The 11,415-nt window shown below is 39.9% G+C and overlaps 1 protein-coding gene across 1 annotated transcript; it reads right to left on the reverse strand.

Moving 5' to 3' along the window:
* Window positions 1-632: 632 nt before the first annotated feature.
* ufm1 (ubiquitin-fold modifier 1) lies at window positions 633-10,328 on the reverse strand. Its single transcript, XM_041953063.1, has 6 exons — window positions 10,277-10,328; window positions 10,117-10,173; window positions 7,672-7,729; window positions 5,589-5,628; window positions 3,901-3,933; window positions 633-1,380 (listed from the first exon to the last, which is right to left on the reverse strand). Coding segments are annotated over exons 1-6 (264 nt in total). The 5' UTR covers window positions 10,279-10,328; the 3' UTR covers window positions 633-1,306.
* Window positions 10,329-11,415: the final 1,087 nt, after the last annotated feature.

Consider the following 11,415-nt stretch of genomic DNA (forward strand, 5'->3'; position numbering starts at 1 on the left):
TGGAGGGGATTATGAACTGCTTTCCCTCATTAATCAGTCACAGAAACAATAAAGCACATTTAAGAAGAAGCCACTGCTCTACCTATTAGTCATGATTTTGTTTTGGATGAGAATAAGATGGCGACTTAATAAGAAGGTTTATTCTATTCACAGATTTTTCAAATTGCCACCAGATCCTGCCAAGAAGAAAAGACTCAGAGGAACAGACTGCAATCAATCATTTATTTCCCAGATGAAAACCAGTGTTTTTGGGTACCTCCGTGATATCTATTGTAACACATTCTGGGGCCTCTGCATTTTAATCGAAGCTTTCTGGATGTCTGCCTTGCTTTCTCAACACCTGCTCCTCTGCTGCTAATTAAGCCACTAAACAGCAAAAAGTCCATAACACTCAATGTAATCTTGTATTGTGTATGCATGTATTGTGTGTGAATGGGGCATGGTGCAGTACACGGCTTGGAATACAGAGACAAGGCATTTGGGTGATGCAAACTGATGTTAAAATGTACCCTGACAGAGGGCAGCAAAGATCCACGTCCCTGCGACAGTTTGACACATGAACTATCACATTTCCTCACATTAGCATAAACATTTATGTGTTTCTATAGTTATGGAAGGAGCTGGTCCACGACTCAAGATCAGTACACATCCACGATGCACGTTTATTTATCTTGTGCTTGAGAAGTACTCTGAAATAAAAAAAAGAATTTCTCATGTGAACAGATTTTTACCTGCCGATCGACAGCCACTTATTAAAACAACAATGGTCCTAAAAAGCTTGTTGAACATACATTTTCAAAAAGGTTCACTTCTCACATCATATATATATATAATCACAATGCTAATAAAGACAAAACATTGCAAAATGGGCTTGTGTTGCTGTTAGTCATAATGATAGTTTATTGTCATTTACAAAGATACAAAAGCTGTAACTGTTGACTCAATTGTTTGTTAAACTTAGCTGATATCTCCCCCATGATGCAGCTGCTGTGTTTGTGTAGATTAATTACTCAGTACCTCTGGGTACTCTCGACGTCACTCCACTGTTTGATGCGACTACACTTACAGATGAAAAAAAGAAAACCCACTCGACAGAGAATGAAGAAGCAGGGAGCATGCAAGTGTGTAGCATGTCATCATCAACTTTATATATATGTATGTGTATATATATATATATTCTCATGTGAGTCACTGTCAGTTGTGGGCCAGAAAATAAATATGACACACGCTGAGGTGTTTCCTGGGTCTCAAGTGTTATATGCTTCAGCCGGGTGAGTCATTATGCCATCGACGTGGAAAAGCAGCATCAGTCTCCTTGTCCTCCCACTCTGTCTCTGGGAATGATGCGAAGCTCTGAGCCGTGTTTCAGAAACACATTCCCTACAACACAGAACAGAGTGCCATATAAGAGATCACAGTTTATAATCAGTCGTGTTTCATACGGGGTCTCACTGTCAATAAAGCTGATACACTGCAAACAGCTTGTCAAACAGCTTGTCAACTCACCAGCTGGGAGGGAGACTTTGCTTCTTAAAAGATACAATTTCTACTCTCGAAAATAATGGTTTGTCCAAAATAGTGATAAAAATACTGAAAACGAATTATGTTAGTATAATTGTATGATTAGCTGAGCCCTTAATATAAAGATAAAAGAAAACGTAACTGAAATTCATAGATTCGTTTACAAAATCACACAAAAGTGTGGTGGTTACACAGACATTTGCAGTAAGAGGTCACAGAGATGCCTGATTTTCTGCCTTTTTCCATCTGCAGGAGCCTTTTATTCTGAAATAAGGTGGATTTTAGCAAACACACACATAGCGAGGTCATTTGAATAATTTTTTACGCTGCATTATGGAACCACAGATAGCAATTCCCTTCATTAATTTGCTCATTAAACCAGCATTCATGCTGAAATCGTTTTAATCGTTTTAAAGTTTAACTCATTCCCTGAGCCATCAGTGTAAGTGCACTGTTGATACGCAACAAGAAAAGAACGATAAAGATGTGTGAAGAGACAGACGCTGTAAAATTACACCGGATCAATCTCCACCGTGTATTCGATGCCGCGAACACGAGGTAGAGTGGCTGCAGTGGCTGAAAAAAGGCAGTGTGACAGAGGTGTCTGAACTGAGGCTATTCCTGGCAGCACACAGCATGAATGTTTCGCAGTTGTGAATGCCCACCACCTTCTCCTTTCTCAGCACAAAACACCCAATCTTGCCTTTGGTCATAGCAGGCGTCGCCTTATCCCGCTCTATGAAGAAAACCCAGTCATCCGTTACCCGTCTTTGTTGAGGATGACGACTTACATAAGGAGAAGTGGGCTACACATTAAGTACGAACCTCAGGGAAACACACCGAGGAGGCTGACACAGAGAAAAAGTGAATCACCAGGGCTCGGCCATAATGTGGGAAAGGAAAGTCAAGCGGATTCTGACTAAACAGCTTGGTGCATCTGTTTCGCCTCCAGTCAGAGGTCACTTTTTAATTGAATTTAACATTAAATTCTTGCCTTTCGGGGCACTGCATCAATATTCAAGACTCAGCAAACGCCAAGTCCAAGGCCTGCTCCAACACAGAGATGTCAGTCAGTTAGGATTATTTCAGGAACTTAAGCCTCAATTTCAGTCCTGACCAGTGCTACAATTCTCCAACACACCACCGTGAACCAACCGCTTTATTTCACTCTAATTCTACTCTGAAAATTATAACATTTTTTTTTTGGGTAGTGACCTCTGTGGGTTGAACAATTTTATATGCTTGCACTTTTGAACACATTAAACACCAATATGAATGTAGCCGCACGCCCAACGCTGATGTAACCTTGCATTATGGTGGTAAAATGCAACATCACCTGTGGATTACTCCTCAAAAAAAGGTTTTCAGGAGGTCACTCCCAGGGAAGTATCATGAGCCGGGGCTCCTCTGCACTTCAAAGTTGAAGGCGTAGAGCAGAACTTTTTCTGGCACCCCCTCCTTCAGAAGGAGCCCCCAACGCTCCAATTTTTATCAATCATAATCAGTGATATGGGAAGCAACTGATAAAAAGGATCCGATTTGAATTTGAGCGAAAAAAAAAGGTCAGTGAAGTTTATTTTCCCAATACATATATTTGTTCAACTTAGTTTCACTCCATGTTTTTCCCCTGCTCACCCACGCCCCCTCCCTGCAGTGGCTTTATGCCCCCCTGAGGGGCCTGCCCTGTAGTTTGAGAACCACCGGCACAGAGAGAGAAAATATGAGAGGCTGGGTGATGTGGGTTTAGCAGACACATAAAACCCTTAAGGTGGTTTTCTCCACCGCTGTTCCGCAATATCTTGCCAAGCTGGGAAGGTTAGCGCTAAATGTTTTTGAATGTTTCGTCTGTATTTAACATACATTTCTGTCCCTGCTTCACATCATAACACCAATTTAACTTTACTGTTCAAACCTGACTTAAATAATGCTGATTATATTAGCTGGAACTGCCGGATCCAAGATCAATTTGTCACGACACCTGAAGTAAGGCTTTTCATTTCTTTGTGGAACCACCCACAGAAGTCTCTGCTTCTGGGTGCTTTGTCAAGTTAATCTTTTAGACAATTAACACAATGCCACCAGCATTACTAAAGTGCATTATGAAACATGATTTAGTCAAGTTCTCTATTAAAGCCTTTGGTTATGAATGCTTTGATGAAAGCTCATTGACAAGTGGCAAAGTGCTTAAAAGAAAGCTCCGAGGTTGATGACGCTTTTAAGCACCTTAAAACAAAAGTTTCACCACCTAGAGTGGCTTTGTGGAGATATAAGAACAACAAAAATGTTTGTGTGTGTGTGCGTGTGCGTGTGTGCGTGTGGAAAAAGAAGCTTTTCACAGATTATATAAGGCACTGGCTGCAAAGCAACAGAACAACTCACCTGCTGTCTGGGCAGGGTTGATTCCTATTCCGTCTGCAAGGCGAGCATGAAAGAAAACACAACATTTTTAGCTAAAAAGATTGTCATGCAAATGAACAGCACAGACAATTCAAAAGATAATTTACAACATCAGCAGTTAGGCAGTAATGATGTTGCACTAGGCAACAAAAATGAAAGCGTGCCTCAGCAGCAGGCAATTCCGTCCGAAACAAAAACAGATCAGCCTCTAATTCTACGCTGATAAAACTGAAACTCGTATTTGACATGGCTGTCATATCTGAACCATTTTAGCAAAAAATTTCATCTCAATGTTATTTGGCAATGTTTGTATGTCTGATACTTTTCCACAGCACCCTACAAATGTCATCGTTTTATGACGAAGCGGCAGTATGGGAGAAAATGCATTAGGCATACTGCTTGTGAACGTCTCTTTCTCCATTTCCTATCACTGTCAGTACAGGCAGAGGTAAACAAAAACATTATCAGCTTTTATGTAGCGCTGCACAGTTTAATTGTCAGGAAACAATGAATGAACTGACAATTTTCCCACAAACAACCACAAAGACCATTTACTGTAATTTGTTCTGGTGATTGCTGGTTACAATCCAGCTGAATATTTCTTACATTTTACAGGCTCAGGTTATTTTAGACGAGCGTTTCATGGGGAGTAGATGAAACAAGCTGCCTGAGTTTAGTTTGATTTCATTCCTAAAACTTCATGATGTAAGTCAAACAATCACCTTTCAACTGTATTATGAAGTAAGATTACTCAATAATAACAATTTCTGCTGTATGCAGGCTATGATTAGCTATTTTTTTTCGTCTCTTTAAGATATAACTTCGTGCCAATTATAGGCCAGTGTGTTCTAGCGGAGTTTGGGGGCTGAGATAAGTGGCATCAGTGTTTTTGCGATTCTTGCTGATACAAATCAATAAAGGCCATAGATTATTTGATGCCTCTTAAGCAGGATTAGCAGCAGAAACAGAGTACTGCTTCTACGATGTGTGCTGTTTTCTCATTTGAACGCCCAGGGACTGCATGCAAAATAAATCAAGAAATCTGCCACATCCTCCACATGGTGCTGGTGTAATAATACCTCCTATCTCCTCTTAGTTTAATTGTATTAAAGGAGCCTTATATCTGCAAAGTAGTAGGAAGGTAACAGGAAAGACTTTGCTATAAAAAAAACCCTTAAAGAGTCAACTTTAACCACAAAGCCACATTTTAGACAATACTTTTGATCATTTTTCAACTCAATTTCAAAAACAGGGCAAAATAGTGGAAACCATTATTAATAAATCACTATAAATCAACTAAATTAGTTTACTTGGATTTGGCAGCAAAGGAATATGGCAATATTTTGACGTGACAGTGAATTGGTTTTCTGGTTGAGCCTTCACTGATCATTATGGTGTATCATCTTTCAACCTGACAGTATTTCATTCGGCAGCTTACTACCAGCATCATTTTGTAAGAGCTCCCTCAAACTTCACAGCTCGTCGTTGAGGTTTCGAAACTCGGCCGAGTTTCCAAACATCTCTGTCAAAACACTCAGAGAATGAGACTCTCTGAAGCACGATAGCTCTTAATGGCTGTCAAGCTGGTAAACATGTCAAATTTGCACGTAGTTTGCAAAAGGGATAAAAAAAATATATCATTTGCTGAAAGATTTTTCTCACAAACTCACCATTTGTTATTATTGCGCTGGTTGCTGATGGAACTTTGAACTGTCAAAGAAAATGCAGCAGAGACAAATGATCACACTCAAATCCCTATTAGTGAAACTGAAAACCGAAGCTAACATTTGGCACTTCGGAAGTGTCAGCAGCTCGAAAATATTTTGGTTAAATAATCAGGAACATGTTGCAACCCAATTCGACTTGGCTGAAAGACACGGTGTGAATAAATCATCAAATCTTCATCCACTGAGTCAGCGCACTGAGATTCACTGACTGCGAGGTGACGACTTCAGGATCGGCGCTGTAGTTACGATGCATTCAGAAATCAACTTTGTGAAGCAAACAGAAAATGCTGTGCAGTGTGTTTTAGTTCCAGTCTTTTGTCTGCCAACTTTCACACTTGACAGACACACACGGGTTTCTGTTTTCACTCAAATTCAGACTCTTACTCACACACACACACACACTTTAGGACAGAGCCGGAGGGAAAGATAGCCACGCTTGAATTTCTGGAAGAAAATCACTCAGCATGGTCACAATACGTGTCCTACTTCAGGGTTCGACAGAAGAGGATGTGGGTTTGCTGAGATTTGCAGTGAAAGGGTGGAGGGTGGAGGGAGCAGTCTGTCACCAGGGAGATAAGGTTAGCTGCTCACCAAACTACTGCCAGGTAGCACCAGGCTCGCCTGTGCTACTCATAAAATGCAGTTTAGATCAGGAAAGAATGATCTTCGGTTCATGTAGCAGAAATTCGGCGGTTAAGGTGGGATTTGTCTCTGTCCAACACATCAGCCACTGTTATAATGATCACTGAAGGCAAGGCTTCAAATACAGCCCTGCTAATTACAGGTAAAAACTGGCACTGGCTAATCACGCTTTAACTCTGCAAACCACTTAGGCATGTGAGCCTTTGACAAAGTAACAGTATTCGCAGACTGACTCTGAGGAAAAACAATAATTAACAAATGATAAACATTATTCAACACAGCAGGCTATCTCTGTTGGCTTGATGGAGCAGCCCTGTGTAAAGCCAGATGTGATCATTAGGATCTACCAGTACAGTGCCTGTAATAGAAGCAAATTAACCCTCGATCTATACACTGTAAAAGCAGCACATCAGCACCTCAGCAGTAGTAGCTGAACATAAAATGGAGTAAAATAAACTTTAGGCTACAGGCTGCATATTTATATTAAAATATAAGCACACTGAGTCTTTACAAATGTACAGCACCGAAACTCAATTTTAGTTTAGTAATACAATATGTACAATATGTTAATATTTCTGTGCACATAAAGTTCCTGCAGGGGGACAGATAATCAGCTTGAAAGGTTTCACACACGTACGTTTTTTTCTTCTGTGATTTACGTATTATCTTTTCCCTTGCAATTTTAATTTTTCTGCCTTTTCTTCCAAAGACGTTATTTTTGAAGCAACTATTTTTTTGTCTTTTTGTGAAAGTATGTCAGTGTTAAAGGTGGGGCTGAGTCACTCTGGAGAAAGATTACTGATGTTCGCTGAATTTGAAATATCTCCTCAGAGTCCGCCAGCTTCCCATTCTGTGTGTGCGCACTGCAAAAAGATCTGTCTTTTGTACACTTTCCTGGCTCTGTAAATGCGGAAACAAACTAAGTCGAGCCACACAACACTACTCCAGCCAATCAGCAACAGGTGGCGTCCATGCTCGTGCACAGGACAAAGGGAGGGGGAGATGGGGGGAGGAAGAGGGACGCTAAATCTGGCACACTAACATGTAATGGTATTGTGAAGGAGGAGAGATGGCAACATCAACAGTCTCTGTCCAGAATGACTCACCCACATTTAATGATTTGTTTTTTAGATCAGTGCTGAATACCAAATACAGAAGTTAAAATAAGATGAAAAAACTGAATTGTCATCAATATAAGATGAAATATAAACTTGTCAGTGCTCTCTGGGGGACAAACTGTAATATTTACACATGTACGATACTGAATATCCATATGCATCGACAGGACATTAAGATTAGATGCAACTTAAGTCCCACTTTAGGAGGATATCAAAGACGTGGACAAAGACACATATTTATAGCATAGCACAAAGAGGAAGCTTACCTCCTCAGCTGCAAACTTCAAAACTGCTGTGAATGGTGTGCTCTCTGGGACACTTAGTCTGTAACAAAACAATGTATGAAACAGGATTTTCAAAACACATCATAAAATCCAGCCTTTACTTTATTCTTCATGGATAGTTATTTACATTTTAAAGCAGGAATGCCACACGGTCAGATATCATCTTCTTGACCTGAGTGTCAAGTGTCTGGGCTGCTTTTGTGTTGTAGAGCAAGCCCCTACAACAGCCTCTGAGGTTAAATTCTGTAGCTGACCATTCATTCTGACTTCAAAACGGAGAACAAAATGTACATTTCCTTACAGGCCTCAATTGAATGTAACATTACTTCTGTTACTTCTGTCAGAGGATAAAAGACCATTTATGGCATAAATAGTTATACACTTCCAGTTGGATGCTTCTTCAAAGAATCCTGCAGTGCAGGTGTCTGCAGAAGACCCCCCTGTCCTAGGGTTATACTAAACAGAAACTAACAGACACATTTGGCTGAGATTAAATAAATAAATAAATTGGAGTTGGAGATATAATCGCTGCGTAAGATAATACGGAAGGCACTGAGGTGGTGCAGGGCAAAATAAATCGACATAGCCAGTACAGCATCGAGTAGCAGAGAGCAGGGCTTCAGTACTATGAGTGAGATTGAATGCTTGTCTCATCATAAAGACCTCCTTACTATCTCAACTGGCAGTGGGACGTCACTTGTTTGAATGTGTGATTATAAAAATAGGCTGAAAAGACTGATGGTGTGCTCAGGTTCAGTCCTCTGCAAGAATTAATACAATGCCTAATTTACTATCATATTAATCTGTCTATTCATGTTAAGAAATTAACAGCTGCAGCGAGACCTTGTGTGACCTCATTAAAGAATCGACTCCCTATCAACACTTCAGGCTCAAAAAGTCAGCATGTCCTCAGTATTTTGCAGAAATCTGTTTGCGCTTGTTCAAATCCAAAGTCAACATAAAGCTCTGTCGGGAATTTTGACCAAGCATGAAGCCCAAAAAAGGCTATGGAAAAAAGAGATACTCAAAAGGGCATTTGGCATTTTGGAGTCTGAGTTTTATCACTCTTGAAAGTAACGTGGCTCATTCTAGCACTGTATTTGCACATGTTAAAGGTAGAAATAAAATGTGATATTTTTCACAGATTCACAGCTGCTTCAAGAACAGTACCTATGGTGAACTGTGCAGTGGCTCCAAAAGATTAAGATCAAGACGAACTTGTTCATCATTATTATTAAATCTATATTTAACCAGCAAAGTCCAACTGAGATCACAAAATCTCTCTTTCAAGAAAGCCATGGCCAAGATAGGAACATTACAGTAATAACCAATGAGAAAGTTGCAAGTTACACTTAAATTGCCTGATATTTTAAAGTTTAGTGAGACAATCTCTTCCTGGGATCACATACACACTGCTTTAACTAGTACGTTGCAGAATGTAGTGAATCAATAACTTATGAACTTCTTCCTATGCACTGACTTAAAATGACTTAATCTGGAGTGACGGAAATATGGTTAAAGCAATCAAAATTGTAAATTTACTTTACAGTAACAGAATAAAATCCCTATTAATTCAAAAATACAATGTTTGACTAGTGTGATGTACAGTATGAGCAGAGTTTGACATTAAAAGGCAGCTTTAAATCAGTCTGCTGAGTGGGGGAAATGTTAATTTTCATGTCTTAAACCACGCCTGTGCTTGAATGTGACAAAACACAGCAGACATGGATTACGCTGCGCACACAGAGGCACACCCACAAATCATGGGTCTTATACACAGATGATGATCCTCCATTCATTGTACTGCTGTCTGTGTTTTACCACCAGTCTTATAGCCCCAAGTGAATGTCACAGCTATAACTTGTTACTTTCACCAGTAAAAATGTACTGTTCACAGTCTGTAACTGGACAATTAGCCATGCCTGTGATTATCTGCTGCTGCTCTGCCTGGCTGCCATCTTTGTTATGATCAGATGACATCCACCTACAATGATGTTAATTTGTATTTGTCATTTTTAAGGCAGTGGTTTTGTCACAAGACAAAGAGAAAGCGACATTATTTTTAGTGATCAGACAGTAGGCTGTCAGGTCTATTTAATGCATAAGAGGACTCACAAAATGCTGCAATGCCAGCCGTACTATATCAACTGTCTAAAACGGAAGTTAACTGTGATTACTCGGTACTGTTAGCTGGTGTAGCTAAGTGTCAAAATTTGAATCACAGCTTTACACTAACAGATGTTCTCTCACTGACCACATTTTGAGTAGCTCAAGTTAAACACATCAGCACAGGTTCTCACAACGGTCTCAAATACCGAAATCTGCGTTAGCGATAAGTGAATATTTTTACATTAATGGTTAAATGAAAGTGAAATGTGGTTGAATGTTACGTTAAAGCTGTGACTGCTGAGCTGTCAGTGTACTCACACTTTATACGGCAGCCGGGGGTCCGACGTCAGGGTGATTTTAAACGTTACTTTAGACCTAATGAAGAGGACAAAATGAGCGTTATTACTGCCTTGAAGCTGGCTAATTAATACGGAATATATTCAATGACAAATTATGCGTTACAAGTGTTAAAACTTACATCTTTAGAGCGAGGCAACTCCGTTCGCCTTCTGTTTGTGCACACCCGGAAGTCCAAAGGACCCGTACGTACACGTCATCCATCGAGCTGTATTTCTGATAGAAGTTCCGTGTAATTGCAGTTTTCAGAAATTTACAGCCTTTTTTTCAAAATGTGGACTTTTATGTGCTAAAATGAGTGTATTATGATAAAATTTGAAAGTACAATATGTACTATTTTTTAACAGGCATTCATACCAAACGACTAACGTTTGCCGTAAATGACAACAAAATGCGCAGTGATATTTTCTTGGGCGCATATTGTAATGGAGGTGGATAAGAGACACTACTCAGAGAGGTAAATGTAAAGCAGCCGTTTTAGTGTTTCCTCAAGGAAACATTGCACATTTAATCAGTGATTAAATCTCAATAAGAAGTCATCTTAATAAGACTATTAAAGACAAAAAAGCTTGAAACAAATGCAAATGCTCTAACATAAAAACTGCCTGTTTAGAAAACAAGCACATATACATTAATTTAAGATATTCATCTTACTTAGATTTTGTATTTTGCAGTGTGAGCCTAATCAATGCTGAGCAAAAAGCAGTGAGTGTGTCAAATGATGGAATTTTGGCTGGATTGTCTTTCCACAGTGGCAGCATTTCAGTATTTCACCAATAGTGTCACTTTCAGAAGCACCAATTCAGTGTGTGAAAATGCTGAATTTCAAGGTCAGCCACAGCAAGCTGTTCACTGCTCTCATCAATCCAAACAGAAAGCATGAACCAAGTCACAGACCTGCTCAGTGTTCTTCAGGCTTATCTGAGTAGACAGTGATGGATGAGCATGAGTGTACATACCCCAGGAGTAGCACAGACTCTAAACGAGTATTTAAAAAACACACATATGATATATTTAATTTACTGTTGGACTATTTGTTTTGAGGAGAGGATGATGAGAATCCCGTCCCAGCTTAAGACCAGCAGCGGACACAGCTAAATCAGCGGGACCACCAGGAACATGTCAGTGGGTGTGCTTTGTGTGTCTTGGCTGTAACAACATCTAACAAGAAAACTGGCCCCAGCATCTGAGAGGAGGTTAAAGGTCATTGGAGGGCCAGAGGATGATCAAGGAAGCTGTTGTGACTGCAGTTTTCCACAC

This window comes from Chelmon rostratus, chromosome 14 (genome assembly GCF_017976325.1).
Source record: "Chelmon rostratus isolate fCheRos1 chromosome 14, fCheRos1.pri, whole genome shotgun sequence".
Classification (NCBI taxonomy): domain Eukaryota; kingdom Metazoa; phylum Chordata; class Actinopteri; order Chaetodontiformes; family Chaetodontidae; genus Chelmon; species Chelmon rostratus.